The 24,833-nt window shown below is 38.8% G+C and overlaps 1 protein-coding gene across 1 annotated transcript; it reads left to right on the forward strand.

Moving 5' to 3' along the window:
- Positions 1 to 17,619: 17,619 nt before the first annotated feature.
- LOC126076406 (olfactory receptor 6C2-like) lies at positions 17,620 to 18,555 on the forward strand. Its single transcript, XM_049884935.1, has one exon. The coding sequence runs from the start codon at positions 17,620 to 17,622 to the stop codon at positions 18,553 to 18,555; it is 936 nt and encodes a 311-aa protein (XP_049740892.1).
- Positions 18,556 to 24,833: the final 6,278 nt, after the last annotated feature.

Here is a 24,833-nt window from a genome sequence, read left to right on the forward strand (position 1 = left end):
AATGCTCCTTAGAGGCAAGGATGGCCAAACTATGCCTTACACACTTTGGACATGTTGTCAGGAAGGATCAGTCCCTGGAGAGGACATCACGCTTGGCAGAGTACAGGGTCAGCAGAAAAGAGGAAGACCCTCAAAGAGGTGGATTGACATAGTGGCTGCAACACTGCCCGGTCCTGAGCTCAAGAGTAGCAACAATTGTAAGGATGGCTCAGGACCGGGCAGTGTTTCGTCCTGTTGTGCATAGGGTCGCTCTGAGTTGGAACCGACTAGACAGCACCTAACAACAACAACAACTGCAGTTTAACATGTGATATAAAAGAAAATTGTGTACTCTAGAGCTCTCCTCATTTTAAAATTTTTAGGATATTCCTAGATCATTCACTGGTCCACTTTCAGAATTAAATAAAAAGAATTAATGGGTCAATCACAAAGATGTTGGAGATAGCTTTCTTCTGTCTTTTAAATTGCTTTATTAACAAAAACGTTTCTACTGGCTTTCATTGAGTTTATGTGGGTCTAGTTCATTCTTCCATATGATATAACTAGAGAAGGAAAAGAGCCAGGCTTTCAAGTGTTAGGTATCTTCTACTGATTTTGGCTTTGATAGTGTTTTTTAGTGTTTACTTCAATGCTGTATTCCAGATATTAAAACTTCTCCAAGGATCAAGGTTTCCATTATACCTTGTGTTAATGAAAATGTTAAGAGTTAAGAAGATCAATAAAAACAATAAATACAGTTCATAATTTGGGAAGAACATGTTGATGGGCATTCGGTTGCTTAGCATAGGCTGACATTTGGAGATCAAATCCAGGCATGGTGTGAAAACACAGAATGAACCTAATGATGAAGGAAATGAAAAGATTAGGAGGGGCAGTAATAAGGTTGAATTGGACCTAACCCAAAAACCAAGTGCATTGGCCTTAGCAACTCTATGGAACAGAATAGAACAATAATTGTGAATTGTTTTTATAAGATGCTGAAAGCATCTACCCATGTTCTATCTTTCTGAAATACATGTTTATACTTTCACATGCATGTATGAATGTTATTTATGTTTAATGAACAGTATCTTCTTGTGCAGTTATACTTTAAAGTTTCATTGTGTTTCCAAAAATTTATTCAAAGTTGTGTTCATGGAAAGTGCATATGCTCTGAATACTTCAAAACTCTTGGGGGTGGGGAGGGGCAGCCCTATTATCCAAAGCCTTTCTCCTTTTGTCTTTTAAAACCATTTAACAACCAACAAAATTCCACTAAATGTGCTTTTTTTTTTTTTGGTAACTAACCTATCACACATCTATAATATATGCATGTTTATTTTGTAGTAAGATTGATCACTTTGCCTGAGTTGCCTCTCTTTAGCAAGTACAACCTATGTACATAAATCTCATTTTTTGCAATGCCAACCTGTATCCAGTTCTAACAAGTCTGGATGATAATGAACAAAGTTAAGTATATTGTGGAGAATCAAACGACGATAAACCAGCCCCACTGACCTTGCTGGACCTAAGTGCTGTTGGATAGCGCCAATATTGCAAATGCAGGAGGTTCGTGAGAGATACTCATTCAGCTTCTGTTCCGAATAAAGAGGCGTTCTCCTCTTCTTCATCCATTCACCTCACTAAGAGGGAACACCACAAGGTAGCATTTTGCAGGTCTTTGAAGCCTCAGCCTGGAGTTGGAAGTAGCACAGGAGATAACTGAGGTCACTCTAGGATGCACCCGGGGTGCCTAAAAATCACCTCAAGTTGTACTGAAATTGGTCACGGCTTTGCCCAGACTGATCAAGAAAATTGTAACAACTATGACACTTAATTGTACGTATAGATTGAAGAAGTTTCTAAAGAAGGGGAAAATACCTTAGATGAAGAAACTTTAAAGAATTCCTTCTTGAAGAAGGGATACTTATTCATCATCTCTCCACTACTTCTCGTTGTATATCAGCTTTGATTGTATGACCTGTACTCTTTATAAAAAGGTTTAAAAAGATCAATAATATAAAATTGTGCGTGCTTTTAATATTTATAAATTATTTCCTCATGTATCCCAGAACATATTCTCCAGCAATTCTTGTGAAATCACCTTCTCCCTTTAAAATTAGATGAAATCAAATTTGGTGTCATAGAGCTCACTGCACACTTGTGATTGCTACCTGGATGATTAGGGAAATGACAGTATGGGCATGAAGACTTCTAAGGAACATGGTGAGAGAGGAAGTGAGAGAACATACAGTTAAGGGAAACACGGAAAATATTTCTCTCATTTCCATCCAAGATCTGTCATCATTCTTTCATTTATTCACTCAAGAATTCTTTGCTAAGTGATTACTTTGTGCCAGAATACAGCACTGAACAGCTAGGGCAAAATTCACTGGAATACAGCATTGAATGGATAGGGCAAGATTCCTGGTGTCATGGAGCTTTTGTTTTATTCTCAAAAGAGAAAAAGAGGATGCTGAGAACGCAAGCAGGACCTCTCAAGTTCACCCCTTCCCTTGGGCTTTATAGCCCTTCTTCGATTATGGTATTTCTTAGGAAATTAAATACAATCTTCAAATTAAACGACGACTATTTCATCATGCTACTATAAATCCAAGGTTACTTTAATGAGGATTTGGGAGAAAGCTTGGAGTTCACTTTTATAGTCTACTCAGTTAAAAAGATGCAATTCAACCCTATTTTTCCTTATCTCCTTATTTTTTTTTTTTTCCTTAGCATGCTGATGACCTTTGTTTGAAGTTCCCCTTGCAACTTCCTCACCCAGTTTCTCAGGGACTGCTTTTCTCAAACATCTTTTTAACTTTTGTTCCTAAGGATGACAGCAAAGGCAACATTAATCCCTTGAGATTCAGGACACCAGGGAACACATTGTTTGTCAGCACAATTAATCCCTATGTGGTTGCTCTGAAGACAAACCTAATCTCTGTTACTTTGGATATTTATGGAATAGAAGGCAATGGGCTTTGGATATTTAAATTCCTGCAGAAAAGGTAACATGCCTCTTGTGAGTAATTGGCATTATTTTCCTGAAACTAGAAGAGCTTCAGAAATTCTCTGGAATTCAGATTATGTTTGGTTTATAATTTTATACATTTCTATTGAATGTTATGTCCAGTATTTTGCTAGGCAGTATGGAAAATGCAAGGAAGAAAATCTTCCTCGGGACAACAATTCAATATGGAAAGCATACACCATGAAATGATAACAATACACGGAATTTCACAAGACAACATAGATTGAAGTGCCACATATGTGGCACAGATCATGAACGCTTACAATACAGAAGAAAATGCCCTGTGACCAAGGAAAATAATGATTTATATTATTTACTATGTGCCAGACACTGTTCCAAGTAACATGTAGGACAATAATAAAATGAATTAAAAATCGTATGAATTGTATATTGCTATTATTACTATCAACATCAATATACTATTATTAATAATTATAATATGCTATTTTTTATGATGATTATTCCCATATTCAAATAAGGCAACTGAGTCACAGAATCAAAGTCACACACCTAATACTTTGGAAGGCTAAGACTTGAACCCAGGTAATCTGGATCCAGAACTCATGCATGTAACTAGAATTCCACATTGCTTGTAACCTGGCAGTTCCTGTGTGGAGACAGAATTTCAGTTACACCTGGAAGAGATTTATAAAGGTGTAAAAGCAAACACAGAGCATTTGTGAGAAAGCAGTGGGTCAATCAAACACAAGGATCCTTACATCAAAGCAAAATGTTCATCTGAAAAAGGTACGAAAGTTATAAATGACCAAATCTGCCGCCTTTGAACCAGTTCTGACTCATAGCAACCCCATAGGACAGAGTAGAACTGCCCCATAGGGTTTCAAAGGAACGGCTGGTGGATTTGAACTGCTCAACTTTTGGTTAACAGCCTAAGTCTGAATCACAGTCACCAGGGCTCTATACATCACCAATAACACTTAATAACTGATTTGTAAGCGAAAGCAGAAAATAAGGGACTCAAGGAGTTTGAGTGTGAATGACTGGCCATATACTACTCTTGACAGAAATAGGAAATTGTACCATTTTTCTGAGAAAGTTGATTGCCTAGAAGGTATCCAAAAGGTAAGTCTTGGCTGTTTGCCTGTTGCAGGTTGACTAGGTTATAGGAAAAAACATCTCTTCAGATGGAGAATTAATATTGTAGTTTTTCAACCTTTCTCCAAATTGGTCTGTCTGCCTCCCTGTAGACTCTTATTTCTTAAACCCACCAGTCATATTCCTTATATAATCACCCAAAACTGAATATGAGGTTTTTTTCTAGATGTCTTCAATGGCTCCATATTGAGGACAGATTAAAGTAAAAAGTTCTTCAATTTTAAGACTTTACCACAGCTTTCTTCATTAGAAAATGGAAAAACATCCCCATAGAAAGCTGTAATCAGACAAAAATCATCCAGACATAATGCGGCTAAATGATAGCCTTGGAGTCAAATGTTCTCCTTTGAGAAGCCAGCTCCTTATTATTTGTTCTTCACACCTTATCAGTTGCCACGCAGTTTATATAAATAATGGGGGGCAGGGGGGATTAAGGCATGGATTTCAGGTGCATTTGATGAATTCTGTGCCCTTATCATTTATATTTTTACACTATAAAATTTCAAAGAATTATTAATCAAAATTAACTAAAACAAGCCACTGATAAATATTTGCCTTTGATGTCCACAATAATTGCCTCAATCTACAATTTTAACACACACCACACTTACTTCTGACTCAATGTAAAAAAAAGTAGAATAGGTATTCTGTTCTATAAGTTCTCTAACATTCTTTCTTCCCCCACATACACATATGAACTTCCGCTAATGCTCAGGACAAGGGTAACATAAGCTACAATATATTTGGTTTATATCCTAGATAAGGTAAAGTCCCTAGTATTTTCTCCCTTTATGCCCAGTTGGTATCATATCAATTATTAACACCAATGAAATACTTGCTTACACTCTTCATAACTGAGAATTGGAATAGAAATATTTTAGGAATATCTTATATGAAGATGTATATGTACCCTCCAAGCTAAGAGATATGACATTGCTAATTTTACACTTTTAAAATGAAAAAGATTATTATCATTTTATTAAATACATACTCAAGGGGTTCCACTGACTCAGGAAAAAAAAAAAAAAAAGCAACCCAAAAGAAAAATTTTCCCTGAGATTAATGATCCAGAGAAACTAATTATGTTCAGTGAAACCAACTTGTATGACATAGTTTAATGAAAGTTGAAAGGTCAAGAAACCTAAAAAGAATGAAGGATTATTTAAAAAAAACAAAACTGTAAAAGAGCAAACAAGAACAAATTGTGGGCTACTATTACATCCATTTTGCTATTAAAGAATTAACAGCAATATTTTTATTTACTGGTATAAAATGACATTAGATTTACCACACTTAAAGAAATTTTTCAGGCCACAATCAATGACTGCCCTGACAGGGAACACAACAGAGAACCCCTGAGGGAGCAGGAGAACAGGAGGATGCAGACCCCAAATTCTCATAAAAAGACCAGACTTAATGGTCTGACTGAGACTAGAAGGACCCCGGTGGTCATGGCCCCCAGATTTTCTGTTGGCCCAGGACAGGAACCATTCCAGAAGACAACTTTCAGACATGGATGGACTGGACAATGGGTTGGGGAGGGATGCTGGTGAAGAGCGAGCTTCTTGGATCAGGTTGACACTTGAGACTATGTTGGCATCTCCTGCCTGGAGGGGAGATGAGAAGGTAGAGGGGGTTAAAAACCCAGTTAGAAGCTGACAAAATGGACAGGAAAAGAGAGAGTGGAGGGAGGGAGGGAGCAGGTTGTCTCATTAGGGGGAGAGTATGTAGCAAAGTGTATATCAATTTTTATGTGAGAGACTGACTTGATCTGTAAACTTTCACTTAAAGCACACAAAAAAAATTTATTATAAAATTTTTTTTCGTTAAACAAAACCTTCAGGTTACTAAAAATGAAGTCATTTTATCATCATATGCTCCATGCAGATCAATTTGGTGAGAGACCCTATAGGACAGCTTAGAATTGCCCCTAAGGTTCCCAAGGAGTGGCTGGTGGATTTGAACTGCTCCAGCCTTTTGATTAGAAGTTGAATGCCTAACTACTGCAGGGTCAGGGCTCCTCTGCTGCAGAAAACCTCTTTAAAGTGTTAAAAAGCAAAGGTATCACTTGGATGACTAAGGTGTGCCTGAGTCAAGCCATGGTCTTTTCAATCACCTCATATGCATATGAAAGATGGACCACTGAAAAGAAAGACAGGAGTACAGTTGATGCATTTGAATGGTGGTGTTAACCCATTGCCATAGAGTTATTCCTACTAATAAGGACTCTATAGGACAGAGAGGAACTGCCCCATAGGGTTTCCTAGGCTATAATCTTTACCATAGGGTTGCTAGGAGTCGGAATTGACTTAAAGCAACAGGTTTAGTTTGGTTTTTAGTCTTTACCAAAGTAGACTGCTACATCTTTCTCCCACAGAGGAACTGGTGGATTCAAACTGCCAACCTTCCTGTTAACAGTCAACCAATTAAGAAAAGTGGCGCTGGCAAAGAATATTGAATATAATGTGGACTGCCAGAAGAGTGAACAAACCAGTCTTACAAGAAATATAACCTGAATGTTCCTTAGAAGAAACGAGGGCCAGACTTCATCTTGCTTACTTTTGACACACCATCAGGAAAGACCAATCACTAGAAAAGGACATCATGTTTACTAGAGGGTCAGCAAAAATGAAGGAAACCCTCAATGAGATGAATTGACACAATAGTTTCATGAGCAAAGATCATGGAGATGGCCTACTAGAGGACAGTGTTTTGTTCTGTTATATATAAGGTCACCATGAGCTGAAGCCAACTCCAGGACAACAAAATACGTAGTAGAGAAAACGCCAAGGCTGTTTCTGAGTAAAACAGAGAGGTTTATTAAGGGTTCAAGACAACCTTGAGTCAGGAATTACGTGTCCCATGAATACGAAACCGCGGAGTTCAAGGCACAATGTGACCCCAGTACTCTGCAACATGTTTTCTCCTATTCAGGACGGGCGATTAAGAGCTTGACATAACTAACGCCATGATGAACCTTTAAGTCTTTTTTTCCTCTGCCTGCCTTCTCCTTTCTGCATACTTTTGTTAATGATTCTGCATGCCTTCCTTAATGACTTTGTTTTTTTCTGTTCCACTGTCTGTGACTTATGAACCCCCACACAGACATTAGAGCCCAGATGTCTGGCCTGTAAATCTTCAGCCTGATAAGGAGGTTTTCAGCATGTACCTCTTTAGCCTGATAAGGAGTCTTTTGTAGGTATCTTGCAATGTGTAACTCATTTGGTCATCTGTGGGCTACATGGCAAAAGACACTTTCAACTCTTCTAACAGTCACATATAAGTTCTAATGTGAAACTGGCTTTCGGGAATCCATAGAGACAGGCTGTGCTGCTATTCGACTTTTCTTTGGTGCCACTTCCTAAATAAACTTTCTCTGTCTTTCTGACTTGGAGTATGTTTCATTGGCTCGACTGCTCCAGGCCATGGGCCTTAATCGGGCAACAATGATAATCACACAAACATTTTTATAGGGTCTAAACAAAGAATGAGGATGGGAGGGCAGGGACAGCAATATTCTGATTGTTTTTCAGGCAATCAGGGGAGTTAGAGAGGAGTAAAATATAGGTGGCCCCCAGTGATTCGTGACTTCGATTGCAGAGGTCTGTGCAGGCAGCAGAGTATATAAGGAGTCACAAGACAATTGTGGGACAAGCTTTTCTGGGCACATGCTACTAAACTGCTTTCTCAAGCATGTCTTTTCCTGGGAGTCTATGGTAAAGATTTTTTGATCATACTGTGTGTTAAGGCCCTTCTGGAACAGGCTGGGATATCCTGCATTGCTTGACCACAGAGGAAAATATTTTCTTTAGTTTGTATTTTTAAGAATGACCAAAGGTTAAACACAGGACAGAAAAACTGCTGTTAGAAAAAGGCAACTTTAAGATTCAAGATGGATTCCAGACTCATGGAAAGACTTAAGGTGGAGTTAAAGTTCTGCTTTCAATTTGCTCTATCTACACACACCAACCACCTCAGATTTTAGGCTCTCTTCCAAAAACAACAAAAAATGAAAAGACTATCTAAGGAATTCTTAGAGACACCTTCCCAGGACTTGCCATGTTGTGGGAAAATGGGTCCTTCAGCCCTTACCCCTGATAGCCAAGCAGGGAGGAGCTGCTTACCTGCCCTTCCTGTCCCTTAGCAAACAAAACCTTAGGTGATGGCAAGGGGTGTGGCTCAATAGGGGGGCGCTAGACCAAGGGGAACCTGCCCCCTGCTGTGATTGTCCTCAAAGCACTGGGTGTGGCTCAAGCCAGTCAAACCCAGTTTAGTAGCCTACATGCCAAAGGGAAAAAAAATACAATTTGTCTTACTGTGCCTGCATGTCATGATAACCTATATAGTCCCCGTAATATTTGCACTTCCCTGTATGAGACCATCTAAAAGGTTCTGCCTCCCTTTGATCAGAGACCTTTATATGAGGTGTACACCTCCTTGTTCCTTGCCTGTGAGCTTGTAATAAAGGCTCTTCCTCCCTCCTCAACTCAGCATGTCTTTATTGACAAGAAGCCACACAGAGGAGGACATGCTTTGGGTAACACCCCCACCATGCTTTTCAGATAAGATGAAATTCTCTTGAGTAGAAATTGTCAGATTACTTGGAAGTAGAGTAGCATTTTCCTCCCTCCCTGGGAAGAAGATAATGGGATTTGCCTCAAGTAAAATGTCAAGAAATGGTAGGTACTCCAATGAACCACTCAGAAATGAGGCTAACTGCAAAAAGGAAAAGCTGACATATTACTACTTATCTGAAGACATGTTGAGAAGAGGAAATTCACCCCAAATGCGACAGGTTACTGTAAGAGAGCTCTTGAAAGTTACCCCATGTGGTACTTACCAGGGCAAGGATTCCAGCAGGTACAGGCTTGTTGATGGAATAGTAGATGACCATGTATAGAGGAAGTGAGATGAAATGACAAGGAATGAAAAAAAATAACAGATCGATAGATACGTCCTCTTCCCCAGTGCATATCCCTTAGCCACAAAACGTCAGCTGATAGGAAGAAAGAACCAGTAATGTCAGTAGATACTGAAGTTGTGATCTCGACTTGATGGACACTTTATTGTTGAACAAAATTATAAGAATGAAATTACCAAAATGAAAGTAACCAATAAATAATCAATTAGTTCTTTGTATTTCTAGTTTAATTTTTTTTTGGTCAATAAACATTCATGTATATCAATTTTTTCAAATTTGTTGAGTTAGTGTTAGGGTCCAGAATAGGGTCTATGTTGGTGAATTTCCCATGCAAATTTACTAGGAATATGTGTCCTGCTGTTTTTTGGTGGTGTGACCAATAAATGTCAATTGGGACCAAGTGGATGATAATGTTATTCCAGGCTTCTATGCCCTTTCTAATTTTCTGTCTAAAGTTATATCATTTCCTGAGAGTGGGAATGAAATTTCCCATTGTAACTGTACATTTCTCTATTTTTTATTATTCCTCTTCTAAAAATATCTATGTGTTTATATTTGAAGACAATGTGTTATATCTAGAATATACTTGAGTCTCGTGTTTTATCCACCCATATCCTGCATTCTTGGTAGGCAGAAACATGTCTTTAAGTGTAGTAAAATCCCTGTATGTTTTGAGCTTGAAATAACAGTGATGAATTAACACATGAATACTTATTTCTTCTACCTGAGTAGAATGAACTTTATGATCAGTAGGACAAAAGAGATGAACATTAGTTCTCCCAATCATTGAAATAAGACATTTAGACTAATTAAATTAAGACTAACAATCACATATCTGAGAAGAGCTGCCTTGATTGGGACATATGAGTATGTCCTGTAACACAGAAATCATCAGATGATTCCCAGCATATCCTCAACTAGTTTTCTCCTGAATTCAAATGAAGAAGGCAATAGACAATGTAAAGAGAACACGATGAGGACCAGATTGTGACTTTATCTTCTGCCTTTTTCTGTGGTGCAACTGAGACTATTATTTTTGCATTTCTTGTCTCTGTGGACACCACCCCCCACAGGTGCTGCTTACATTTTTATTTTCTTCTTTTTTTTTGACCAAGTTAATTTCCCTGTAGGTTTATTAGTGGTTTGAATAGGGCCACCTAGGACACTTTTGTTTTTCATTCAGATGTTCCCTGTATAGTTGAGCAGATTAAACCAATAAAACAGACACCATTTCTACTAATTAAAATTTATGGCAAGACATTTTTTTGCTCAGAGATATCAGACTATCTTCATTATTAAAGCCACGGAGAGTTGCCAACACTCGTTGGCCTTCTTAATCCATTCTTTCAGGCACAGAATATAGGGAAATTGTATTTCTTAGTTTGATGAGATAGGAATCAGGCTCTTTTTTAGACTTTGTGAGAGTTAAGAGCAGAGTGGTGCTGTTCTCTGTGCCGTTGTGGCCCATGGAAACCTTGCGTGTCGCCTTTCATTTGAAGGCACTTTTACCAGAAAGAGCATGAGAGGCTTAAAAAGTATGCCAAAATTTACTCAACGATACCTACTGGTACCTGGTGTTTCTCAGACCCAAGGAGGAACTTTGGGTTAAATTGCCTAAAAAGTGATGGGGAACCACCAGAAAGTAAGTATGAAATGCTTGTCATATCTGTGCCTAAGGTTTGGAAGCTGGAATCGCGGAGGTTACATAAAAGTAGTCCCTAGGTAAATGCAGCAAGCTGAGATCTTTCTGCTAAAAAATCTGAACCCAAAAAGTACCTTCATGCTCAGGGAAGATTTGGAAAGTAACTCCTGAATTTTCAGTCTGTTCTTTATAACACGGTGTTTGAATCTGAACGTGACTCTTAACTAGTGTTCTTAGGATCAAGATTAAGGGTAAGGCCAGCTAGGTACACAATAAAATGCTAAAACATGAGAGTTAGATATCACTTTAAAGTGGTATTTGATAGTTTTAAGCACCCTGATAAATGGTTATCTAACTTATATTGAAACTTTCCAGTTCTTTTCCAGCCCATTCCTGGGCTTCCTCAGCCCTGAAGGAATCCATAATAATTAAAGACATATTAATTAGGTTAGATGCTAGGACCTGGAGCTTCTGAAGAGAATTGTCTTTTTACTAGTGCATTCAGACAAATAACTCACATGTTCAATAAATACATGCTTGCTATGAATTTAAAACATTATATAGCCAGGGAAATAGGGTGATGATGAATCTTTTTTTTTTTAGTGAAATATACTATTAAAAACTAGCCAATAAGCATTAGAATAAACTATTGTAGCTCGCTTAAGAGAAAACCCCAACAGAACAATATTAGTTAGGACTACCTTTTAGTAAAAAATACTTAAATTAATTCCTGAAAGAATAATACTGAAATCCCCAAGGCTTTAGGGAAACAAGATTATCAGATACTAATGTTGGAAGTATACACTGGTACACATTTCCTAACTGATTAGTTTGACAATAAGAATCAAATGTGCTTTAACTCAATATTTCCTTTTTGACTAGGTCTCAAATGCAGAATTAATCAGACAGATGAAAAAGATTTATATACTAGGGCCATCATGAAAAAATTATTATGTAACAAATGGAAGCAACCTAAATGTTCAATATTAGAACTGTAAGTTTTACAATTTTCTTGTATATATGATAGAGAAATGAAGAGCAAGTCAAATTGTGTTTTTGAGTTGTGGTGGACTCCTCGTGATGTGATTATAGATTTTCCTTTACTATGTTTTTCTGTTGTTTCTAAACATATGTAGTAAATGAATATGTACTAATTTTATTATGGAGGATGAAAGTAATGTTCTTCTCCTTGCACCAAAAAAAATGATGAATAGTAGATTTCCATAATTTAAAACTGTCTGTTGTTGATAGCGGAAAGTAAAACAATTATGCCACATTCTCTAAAACTCCAGTTTTAAATATAATTTCTTTGCACTAATAGTTTCCCTCTTAAAGCACTCATTCAAACAATCCTGTGAAATTCACAAATTTTATTCTAGCTGTTTCCTCAAAATGGAGGACTTGAGTTTTTTTTTTAGTCATGCTTTAAGTGAAAGTTTACAAATCAAGTCAGTCTCTCATACAAAAATTTATATTCACTTTGCTATATACCCCTAGTTGTCCTCCCCATAATGAGACAGTACACTCCTCTCCACCCTGTATTCCCATGTCCATTCAGCCAGCTTCTGTCCCCTCTGCCTCCTCATATTCCCTCCAGACAGGAGCTGCCCACATAGTCTCATGTGTCTACTTGAGCCAAAAACCTCAGTCCCCACCAGTAACATTTTCTATCTTATACTCCAGTCCTATCCCTGTCTGAAGAGTTGGTTTTGGGAAAGGTTCCGTTCTTGGGATAACAGACGGTCTGGGGACCATGAACTCCAGAGTCCTTCTAGTTTCAGTCAGACCATTAAGTCTGCTCTGTTTATGAGAATTTGAGGTCTACATCCCACTGCTCTCCTGCTCCATCCGGGATTCTCTGTTGTGTTCCCTGTCAGGGCAGTGATTGGTTGTAGCTTAGCACCATCTAGTTCTTCTGATCTCAGTCAGATGGAGTCTCCGATTTATGTGGCCCTTTCTGTTTCTTGGGCTCATAATTACCTTGTATCTTTGGTGTTCTTCATTCTCTTTTGCTCCAGATGAGTTGAGGCCAAATTGATGCATCTTAGATGACCACTTGCTAGTGTTTAATACCTCAGACACCAGTCACCAAAGTTGGATGAAGAATGCTTTCTTAATAGATTTTATTATGTCAGTTGACCTAGATGTCCTCTGAAACCATGGTCCCCAGACCTCCGCCCCTGCTACTCTGGCCTTCGAAGCATTTAGTTTACTCAGGAAATTCCTTTGCTTTTGATTTAGTCTGATTGTGTATTGTCTTTCCCTTCACCTAAAATACTTCTTGTCCACTGTCTAATTAGTGAATACCCCCCTCTCTCTCTCCCTCCCTCCCCACGCTTGTAACCATCAAAGAACATCTTCTTCTGTGTTTAAAGTATTTCTTGAGTTCTTATAATTGTAGTCTCATGCAATACTTGTCCTTTTGCAACTGGCTGGTTTCACTCAGCATAATGCCTTCCAGGTTCCTCCATGTTATGAAATGTTTCACACATTTGTCATTGTTCTTTATCAATGTGTAGTATTCCATTGTGTGAATATACCCTAATTTATTTACCCATTCCTCCATTTACGGGCACCTTGGTTGCTTCCATCTTTTTGCTATTGTAAACAGTCCTGCAATGAACATGGGTATGCATATATCTGCAGGATTCGATGAGCCTCTTGGATAGATATCTTCTCATCTTTCACAATATCAGGGACGTTTTCTGCCAATAAATCTTCAACAATTCTCTCTGTCTTTAATGTTATCCCTCTCTGTTCTGGTACTCCAATCACTCATAGGCTATTTCTCTTGATAGGGTCCCACATGATTCTTAGGGTTTCTTCATTTTTTTCAATTCTTTTATCTGATTTTTCTTGGAATGTATTGCAGACAAGTGTTTTATCATCAATCTTACTAATTCTCACTTCCATTTCCTCAATCCTGCTCCTCTGTCTTTCTACTGAGTTGTCTAATTCTGAAATTTTATTGTTAATCTTCTGAATTTCTGATTGCTGTCTCTCTGTGGACTCTTGTAGCCTATTAAATTTTTCATTATGTTCTTGAATAACCTTTTTAAAGATCTTCAACCATTTTATCTGTGTGTTCCTTGGCTTGATCTGTGTTTTGCATGATCTCCTTCTTGATCTCTTGAAGAGTTCTGTGTATTAATCTTTTGTGTTCCACACCTTGTAGTTCTAGGAATATATCTTCATCCAGAAGATTCCTTGATTCTTTGTTTTGAGAGCTTGTTGAAGCGATCATGTTCTGCTTCTTTATGTGAATTTGATATTGACTGTTGTCTCCAAGCCATCTATAAGTTGTTGTATTAATTTATTTTATGGTTGCTTACTGTATCCTAGTTTCTTGCTTTGTTTTGTTTTGATATGCCTAAAGAGGCTGCTCGAGTGAGCTGGTTTAATCATTTCGACCTTTGAAGCTCTAACGTCCTATCACCAGATGGCTAGAGCTGTTACCAGGTATATGATCCTAGGAGTCCCTTCTTTTTTCTTGTATGGATTCACCTCAGGCATCCAGGTAGTCCATCAAGTGTATGGCAGAGGCTCTGTCCTACAGTCTTAGAGGGGCAAGGGTGATTGCTGTATGCACAGGTATCCAGTTGCAGCAGGGGGTCACAATCTGAACAAGGCAAGGGGCTAACAACTGTCCCCCTTATTGTCTGTGAAGAAAGCATGTCCCAGTGCTTATGGTTGTAAAGACTGGCAGGCACCACTTATCCTTGGACCCCTGTTGTGGGTGGCTAGGTGATGTCTGTGGAGAGACCAGTTCTAAGCCCTCTGACGTGGGAAGCTGAGGACCCTGTTTAATAGGCAAAGTGGTATCAAACATCAAAAACCCACCTCACCACCACACAGATGAAACAGGTGAAGTCAGATCTCAAACATATATACCATTGCAGTCACAAGGGCCTAATCTCCTGAAATGGGCCCACACAGATCCATGCAGGGTTAAAGGCATTCAAAGCCTGCAGACCATTTGTGGCTGGACAGGAGCCACTTCTGCCCTGAGCCCCCCAGCTTAGTGGAGGTGACAGATTATCTTTTTCCCCAATTGTTAATTTATTCCTTCTCCAAGGCCAGGAGAATGGCTCAGGATACGCAGTAGGGCTTATCTCCGGCCCAGGGAAATCAACAGCCACTGAAGCTGGCTGGGGGGCTGAGGGGGCAGTAAAATAGACACAAGTACTTAGCTTTTGCCAAGAGCACTGTTTTTCTCTGGTTCTGGAGGTGTGAGTAGACTGTGTGGCTCACTCTCTCTCCCTGATGAAACTGCACCCCCAATGCTACATCCAGCCCCAGGGTGGTCGCTCAACGGGATCGTGCCTGAGGGGTGCTGATTCCTGCTGAGTCAGGTCCCCCAACTCCTTGCTGCTTCTGAACTGTCTTTCCCTCCCCCTGCCACTCAGCCCAATTTCCTAACTTTGACTTTGATGTCCAGGGCTCCTAGCTTGTCATATATATAAATGTTTCACTTGTCTTGGGGGGTCTTTTTTGTAAGAGGGATCACCAGAAGCATCTGACTACTCCACCATCTTGGCTCCACCTCAAATATTTTATTTTTTTAAGATTTGTAAGGGAGACAGAATAATTTAAGAGAAGGGGATGCCACCCAGTGATTATTTGGAGGTCACTGGAGGCCAACATGAAGGCACTGCATTATACAGGCAAGGAAAGAGGAAGAGAAGAACATCAGGGGCACTAACTGGGAAAATGTGTGGTTCCTGGGGAAGCACCACTTCCTAGTTTAGTAGAGCAATCTCTGTGTGAACGTGCATTACTTAAAGGTTGCCAACACTCAGGCAAACTGTTTATCCCATTAGTCTCGGTCACCAGCCTTTTTCTACAAAGGTGTCTTTAACTCTGTCACACTGGGGCAGCTCCCCTCAATAGAAATAACAGACAAAATTATGCCTTCCCTAAACTCAGAAAAAACAACACTTATGGTATTTTGGGTGGTAATATCTTCAAATGTTATATAAAAACCATTCATATTACAAAATAGTGTCTCAAGGGAGGATTTATTGAAGAAACCCAGATGCCCTGGTGATATTCTGAGTGGATAAGAAACATTTGAAAAGCCAACATTTTAATTAATTAATGATTGTTAGAAATAGACAAAAATTCTAAAATTAGAGCTTTCCTGGAAATGCTATAGCTGTGGATCTAGTTTGACCTGGGATAAAACTCAGCCCTGACACTTCTTAGAGGTGTGATATTACCTCCATTACTGGAATGGGTGAGTGAATAGGTAAATACGAGGAATGAAAAATTACTCGAGAGCTTCCTGGGAGGTGGAGAAAAGATGGCTTCTTTTTCACAATCCTCAGAAGGAAGCAGTCTTTTAGGAAAACTCGTAAGGTGATATGTTGGCTTTTGAGAATATCTATGGAGCCCCTGACTGGGGCAAATGGCTAATGCACTCAACCACTAATTGAAAAGATTGTGTTTCAGTCCACCTAGAAGCATCTTAAAAGAAAGTCCTGGCTATCTGCTTTCAAAAAACCAGCCACTGAAAGCCCTGTGAAGCACAGTGTCATTCTAACACACATGGGGTCACCACAAGTCAGAATCAACTCCAGGGCAAGTGGTTTGGTTGGGTTTAAGAATATCCATACCTAACTGTAAAATTATATTCTCCACATCATACACAAAAAAAGGAAAGAAAAAGTTCATAGCCATCAAGTCAATTCAATGGCAACCCCATGTGTTACAGAGTAGAATGGCTCCATTCAGTTGGCTTCGTATGCATCACTCAGGAGCCTTATGTCATACATAATCCTTGTTAAATATTAATGCCTGGTGATAATTGTTCTTTGGGGGACTAAACACAGAGTCAGAGTCCATCCTTGGGCCAGAGTGCTGAAGGGCAGAAATGTGCAATGTAATAGGGGCAACCATGATTAGTGACATGCCCAAGGGCAAGGTGAGCCTTTGAAGAAAGGAATGATGGCAAAGAGGTCAGCTTTTTTCCCAAGTGGATTCTACCACCTCTTTCCATCTTGGATATAGATGGCAGACTCAGAAGGCACTGTGAACATAAATAGCTATGCGTAAAATGCAAGTCCCCAGTGAGGATTATGGAAGTCTAAGACAGGACTGTGTTTTCTGGAAAGACCATAGAACATCCTATTTGTTGGAAAGGTATGGTATGGGACGGGTGGGATATTAGGCATCACATGAAGATCACCTTATTGCTTAAATCCTTTAAGTTCCAACAAATCTCTTATCAGGAAGCCTATATGCAATACAAATTCAGAAGAGGAGGCAAAGCAGACGCATAGGAGAGAAACAGAGTGGAATATTTCAGCATGCTATCATGAAGGAAGCATATAGAAAAAATTCTTTAGGAGTATGTGACTCGGGATTTCATGACAGCCCTGGGACACTGCCACAGTTCAGCCAAACAGTGAAGTTGAGTAAGATGTGAGTGAGATTAAGCAGGCATTATTTGAAAGGAACAAGGGTTGTAAAGCATGAAAAATAGTACAGATAAGCCACTGGTGGGAACACATTACCATAGTGTATGAGAACAACTTGATGCACTGCCCTGACAAATGGGGAAATGAAATTTTTACACAGATCATTTTTTTTCCATTTAGCCAATATTTATGCAGCCCCCACTGGGGATACCATGATGCCTGCCTTCCTCTCAGTGGACTGTGAGATCCTACTGGAAATCAGAAGGATATTTTTCATGAACCTCATTCTGAAGCCCTGGGTAAAGCACAGTCCAGGGAAATGAAGCAGGGTGCAGCCACTTCTACATCAACATTGCTGATGATCAAGTAAAAGAAAAAAAAATGTGCTTTTACTGTCTTGATTGAATTTTCTACATTTAGCATATTGAAATATTGTTTTTATAGTCTATTCCCCAGATTCAAAGCTTGTGATTTAAGACACAGGCTCATTACATAACTAAAATCACTGATGATAAATCGTTCTGCAATAACAAAATTCATCCTGCTAGGACTAACAGATGACCCACAACTACAAGTTCTTCTGACAGTATTTCTGTTTCTTACCTACATTTTCACCGTTGCTGGAAATCTAATCATTATCCTCCTCACACTGGTGGACGTTCACCTCAAAACACCCATGTACTTTTTCCTTTGCAATTTCTCCATCTTAGAAATAATATTTACAATTGTCTGTGTTCCTAGATTCCTGTACAGCATGACAACTGGGGACAAAAGTGTTACCTACAATGCTTGTGTACTCCAATTATTTTTTGTCATCTTTGTCGGGGCAGCAGAATTCTTTCTTCTAACTGTCATGTCCTATGACCGCTACGTGGCCATCTGCAAGCCTCTGCGCTACACCACCATCATGAATGACAGGCTGTGCACCATATTTGTCCTTTGCTGTTGGCTGACTGGGTTACTTGTCATACTCCCACCACTTAGCCTGGAAGTTCAGCTAGATTTCTGTAACTCCAATCTCATTGACCATTTTGGCTGTGATGCATCCCCTTTTCTGAAGATTGTATGCTCAGACACGCAATCTGTAGAACAAGTTGTCTTAACCGTGGCTGTGCTAACCCTCATATTCACACTAGTGTGTGTAATTGTATCCTATACATACATCATCAAGACCATCTTAAGACTGCCCTCTGCTCAGCAAAGAAAAAAGGCTTTCTCTACTTGTTCTTCCCATATGATTGTAGTTTCCCTCACCTATGGAAGTTGCATCTTCATCTATATCAAACCAGCAAAGGAAGGAGTGGCCCTTAATAAGGTGGTATCACTGCTCAACACCTCATTTATCCCTTTGATGAACCTTTTCATTTACACTCTACGAAACAAGCAAGTCAAACAAGCCTTCAAGGACTCAATAAAAAAGATTGCATTTCTTTCAGAGCATTAGGAGATTTTAAGTTTTTAATAATATTTACATATAATTGTTTCTTCTTTCACCGTGTGTTCTAATTTGAATCTAAACTACAGTTTCATTAACCACTAAAGTTTTTTTTTTTTTTTTAATTATTCGTAGAACCCCAGACTGGCATAAGCTTTACAGTCTTATTTCAAACAGACCATTCATAATGACTCATTGTCATAAGTGGACAGGAAAATAGATTTCCAAAGCCCACATGAGGTCTCGTCATCGTTACAGCTGAAACACAAAAAAGACAGCAACAAAAATTTGAGTTCTATTTCTGCCTATTCATTTCTTTTTCAGGACAAAAATTATCTCAGGATTCTTTCCTGGTCTAAAGTGCAGTGCCAAAGAAAAATGGGTGAGTTAATTAATTTATTCCTTACTTTTTGTATGCAAACTATCCTGCTACAGGGACCCTGTAAAACAGCTCAAAGTTTTAGCTTTCTCCATAGCCAGCAAGAGAGAAGAATAAAGATGGAAATATTTCATCACACTAAATTTCTTCTATTAAAGTGGAACTTAAAGTTTTTTGTAAAGGATAAAAGCAAGGGGAGCCCCTTCTTAACCTCTCCTTTCTAACTCAAGATATTCAAAAGAAAAAATGAGAGCAAAGGAATAATTGAAGAAGCCTAAAAGCCAACAAGCACCTAAATTTATATTTCTGCCTTATGTAAATAATTCACAGCAAACAGTACTGTTGATCTTACTTAGGTATCTTCTAGATATCAGTGCATTTGGCAAATGAAACGTCTTTATCACCAAAAGAAAAAATAACCCAGTGTGTACTTGAATAACCATTTCTGAAATCCTAACAAATATCTTGGGATTTGCAGTCCAAAATATCACACCCTGGGCTCACAGGTCTAGAATCCTAGCACTTGTATTTTTTCACAAGACTATGACATAAAATAAATCTCCTAACAGGCCAGGTGAATGAGGGCATTTCCTCCATTATGAACGAAGGACGCTAAAGTTGAGAACAAGGTAAAGAGCTCATCAAACTCTACACAGTTCTTTTAGTGTCAATTTACACATACAGCTGAAACAAAAATTAATAAGTCATAGTATTCTAATAGAATGTTAATACCAGTATTCCCAAGTTAGCGTTCTAGGATTGGATATTTTTCCTTATGAAACAGTAAATCAAAGGAAAAGATTCTTTTTCTACCAACCTCTCTCCTCAAATCCAATAGATGTTAATACATCTGTGTAAATATTTTTCTAAGATCTCATTTGTCTCAAATTTGAACCCCTGGAGTCAGGGTCTATTCCTGTGAATTTCAATATTTGCTGCAACCAGCACCTCACGGTCCCAGCCCAGTGCCACAGACATTTCACAAAAACTTTAGGTCAGTGCTTCAAATATTTTCTTTGAGAATCACCTGAAAACCTTCTTAAAATACAGATTCTTATTCAGTTTTCCTGAGGTAGAACTTGAGACTTTGCATTTCTCATTAGCTCCCAGGTGATGCTGTTGCAACCAGTCTGATGACCAGAATTTGAGTAGCAAGACTTTAAGATGATGACAGGTAATGTCAGGTCTATTGAGATATTCAAATAACCAGCTCTTGTCTCCTTGTTAGGTGATGGTGCCTGCATCTAGGAATGCCTTGGAGCAAACTTACAAATGTAGTAGCTTCATGAAAGTTAGCCACCTAGTCTGGACATCGACAACACAGTTTTCTACAGTAACTTGAACTTTTTCCTTTCCCTGTGTCATATCACTCACAGGGAGGAAAGCTTGCTAAGAGGTAAAATACGGAGCCATGGAACCCTAATATACACCTATTTGGCATCAAAGATGATGAGAGTTGTGCACATTTTAGTTCTGATTTTCACAATATCTTTAACTGATAACCATCAACTTTACCAACAGCTATAAAAAAAATTATACCTTTCATGTACTAAGCTAAGGGGATGTAGTATGGGCAGGGTTGGGCAATATACTGACAAAACACTTCTACTTGTATCTCCAAAAGAGCAATAGTTTGGGATTCTCTGAATAATTTCTGACATATAATCCCCTGTATATAATTATCTCAGACTTCTAAATCTAGCAAAATTGTCTCTGCATTTATACCTTGTTTCTTTCCTTTCTATCACCACTCTCATCTAAAGTCTTACCATCTCAACGCTAGTATTGTTATAAAATGTCCTCGTCGATCTCTTTTTATCTCACCTTTTCTTCTAATAATCCCACAAACCATCTCAAGATTTCCTTTCTCTGCTTAGATCCTTCTAATAGGTCTTAATTATCTAGGGGGAAAATACACAAGTTTTATAGCCTGCATTAAAATTCTGGGAAATGAGATGCCCCTCAAAAACTACCACCTATCCAAAGTTATTTTATATCCTTGCATCCTCTGTATAAACTGTTGTCATTATATTTTCCAAATTAAAAAAAAAAAAAAACCCTCTTCATTACCATGTCCAAATCCAGAGCTCTAGAGAGCAACTTTACCTCAGCATTCCCAAATACATTCAGCCACCACTCCTCTCCCTTAGTTAGAAACTTCTAAGGAATGTCTGCCCTGTACCACTCCGGTCTAGATACCACTGAATTTAGTATATGAAATGATTTTGTCATTACAAAATACTGTTCTTCTTTTTTTTTTTTTCTCCTGCACTTGATTTAATTTGGGCATGTTTACAATTCATTCCTTACCATCCTCACAAATGCACATCCAAGGTAGACTAGAAAAGTGATTTACTTCAGACAGCCACTTCAGATCATTGAGACTTCCCCTTGGAATCTAAATTAGCTGTTTGCCGTAACTCAGTATCTCAAATCACCTTTGTACTCCGATAGGTATTAGGGTGAATAATATAATTTAGTAGAGTAATATAATGTAATACAGTAGATAATATTTATCTGCTAAAATATTTATTGACCAACTGGAGCTACAAAAAGGTGGAAGGATCTGGGGAAGTGGAAATCTGATAGGGACAGGGTAAGAGAATCAGAAAAAGAGACACTAACAAGCCCATTTAGAGTCTTAATGATCTAAATTGTCTGACTGCAATAATCAAAATCACCTTTCTGCTCTAATTTGGGTGTGCATTTGTAGGCATGGGTGGTGAGGAGTGAACTTTGAAGATGCTTAAATTAATTCTAGAGCTTTGTCTATTGATCTCCAAATTTAGAAAATGCCTACTGTGGTGGTTTCTAGCACTACCTAATCTTTTTCCTCTTCTTCATTTTTTCTAAACCAAGCACAGCAAAAAGAAAAAGAAGAAACAGACTAAGGCCTGCTAGAAATCACCATAGGCATTTTCTAAATGTGGAGTTCAGTAGACAAAGCTCTAGAAGTACCAAGTACAAATACTGGCAATTTTCTGCTTATACCAGAATATTATTTGAAATAAATCCTCTAAAAGCTCTCATATTTCCTGATAAATAAGAAGTTTTAGGTTTGGAAGCAAAGTGAAATAAATCATTAAAAAGTTTCATATGGGAGAAAAAAAAAACCTACAGATGCATTTTCAATTTGGTTATTGCTGATAAATGAAGGCTAATTCCTTAGTATCAACTATACTCAGTCATGCTTTCATTAATTCATTTAGAAAATACTTATTGAAGAATTAGAGCTTAAAACAGGGTGGGAGGATCTGGGGAAGTGGAAGTCTGGATAAGGACAGAGTAAGAGAATCAGAGAGAGACTCTAATGAGCCCATTTCAAGCACTGACCCCATCCCTGCCACCATGTCCTTTTTGTTCATAATCTCATTGGGCAAAGACATGGGTAGCAAGAGAAATAGGCTGACTGATTACCCACGGAATGGGTAATCTGGTCCACTTGATTATCACCTTGTTTTTCCACTGAGATTGCTCTCTAGTGATCGTTTTCATGGGAGGCAAATATATTCACAGCTCTATGTCAAGTTTGAGAGGTCAAACCACATACCCCTTCTCCTTAGTCCTCTCAGTTATCAATTGCTTTTCTTTCAAAGCTCTCAATATACAATCAATCCATTAGCCACAAACCATGAATTCGCGTTCTTGGGGGACAGCCCCAGCAAGGAAGACCGTCACTGTGCATCCTGGCAGATAATCCGAAGAACTGGCACATACCCCTTTCCAGATTCATGAGTTTATTCAGGGAAACTTACTGACACGGGCAAGCAACTGCTCTCCAGTGGTGGCCGGCTAGAGTATTTTCTACAGCGACCTAGCAAGGGATCCAAGCTTATGTACCACTTGAGCTGGGACCAAGGTTCATTGTTTTTCTCCCACGTCCTTGGGAGTCAGTGTTCCCAGAGACTTCACATCAAGGCCCAGATGTTTTCCTTCCTGTCGCTAAGTCATTCCTCAGCCTTGGCCGCTGGCCCAGTCATGCCACTCCCAGTGTTTTACCTTAGCCTGAGTCCATCCCAAATTCATCCCCAGCATGCTTCAGGGAAGAGCAAAGTTGCTTCCATTAGGAGGGGATGCATATACCTGAATAGCTATTACCATGCAGTGTAGATCCATACATTTGACCCTCTCTTCTTCCAGGCAAAATGACCAACCATGTACATGGCTCAGAGTTTTTGCTGGTAAGATTTCTTTTCACTGCATCTCTTCAGTGCCAACACTATAGCTGCTTACACTCAGGAAGTTTCAGTGTTTCATCCAAAACCATCTTTAAATAATGCTTGAATTTTCAATTTTTCAGTTAACTGGTCATAGGAATTAATCCATGATACTAAGGATATAGCTTGAAAGACTGAAGGCAATGTACCAGGAGTGGGTGGAATGGGAATCTGAGCCACTTACTTGTGCAACTTATTTGTGACTTAAGAACTATCTCAAAATAAAGCCAAACGCATGTACACCACTATCTCTTGATGATGGAATACTGTATGAACACCCAACCTTATGGCTCGGTTTGTCAGAAACAAGCTGTTACTAATAGTTTGGTCAGGTTGCATGGTAACTTGGCAATTCATGGTAAAGCAAGTCTCTGTCAGGACTCTGTAGCAAACAAGAAGCTCTTTCTCAAAAGAATCAGTAACTGCAAATAATGATACAACTTTGCCCCAAAATCCTAAAGGCTCACGCTATGATTCAGCTACAGGCCCCCACCAATGCTTTCATACAGCATCTCTATACCATAAGATACTTCAAGCAACGAAATATCTGCAGGAACATACAGTCTAAGTGATAGAGAAGCAAGGGCGCCTGGAGCTGGTGCATAGCCTTTGTATGGCTCTGGGCAGCACTCAAAACTGACATCTCTTTTGGTTATTCAGGTTATGGGTGAGAATACCACATTCAAGTGAGGCATATATTGCCTTCAGAATCAAAAGAGGCCCATTGGCCATGCTACAACAATTTGCTTGACACCTTGGAAAGAATATCTTGACATATCCTAGACCACTGGACCCCTAGAAATCTCATTTAGAGAGAAGGCTATTAAAATTAGGTAGCATTTTATTGCCAGCTAAAAACATAATTTTTCTGTTGGCCTTTACTAGCAGGTATAAAAAAATAAGTAAATGATAGATCAATACCTGCATGCCAGACTTTTCTAGCCTTGTTCTGAGATAGTTCTTAAGGCACAAATAAGTTGCACAAGTGAGTGGCTCGGATTCCCATTTCTCCTACACCTGCTACATTGCCTTCTGTCTTTCAGCCTATTCCCCTAGTATCATGGATTAATTCCTATGACCAGCTGACTAATAAATAGGAAATTCAGGCATTGTTTAAAGATGGTTTTGGATGATTCTAGTCAGACTCCAATCCACCACACCTAAAACCTTTCAACCTACACAAATAACATTTTAGTAGGTGGTCCAACTATTTAAATCCAGGGATATCATGATTATTTCATCAACATCAGAGATCTCTGTGGGTCAAACCTTCTTGATTATCACCTTGGCTTTGCTGCCCATTATATTAACCACATATACCTATCTCTCAGGTGTAAGTATTATGTGGCCCCTGCGTAAATGGACCGTTTTATCTCACTGAATTCAGGGATCACTTTTTTAATAACACCTTTTCCTATTTTGATCTTGGACTTCATAGAATAGCCAAAGAGGACTTCAAGAGGCCAGGGCCTCCTTAAACAAGGTGTTTCTTAAAGGCTGTTGAAGGAAATGTTCTCTAGACTCCCCTGGGAATCTTGTTAGACAGTAGGTGAGTAGGTTCTACATAATAAATCCGATCCAGTATCCCAATCTCCCTAAATCCAGGGATGCTTGCCTCTACAGCATAACAAGGAAGTTCTGGAATCTCAATTTCCTTCAGTATAGGACACATTTGGGTCCAAGTAGAGCCA

Source organism: Elephas maximus, chromosome 4, assembly GCF_024166365.1.
Source record: "Elephas maximus indicus isolate mEleMax1 chromosome 4, mEleMax1 primary haplotype, whole genome shotgun sequence".
Classification (NCBI taxonomy): Eukaryota; Metazoa; Chordata; class Mammalia; order Proboscidea; family Elephantidae; genus Elephas; species Elephas maximus.

Bases quoted from the DNA above. Each gene is read 5' to 3' on its own strand.
- LOC126076406 (XM_049884935.1), top strand. From the start codon at position 17,620: ATGATAAATCGTTCTGCAATAACAAAATTCATCCTGCTAGGACTAACA.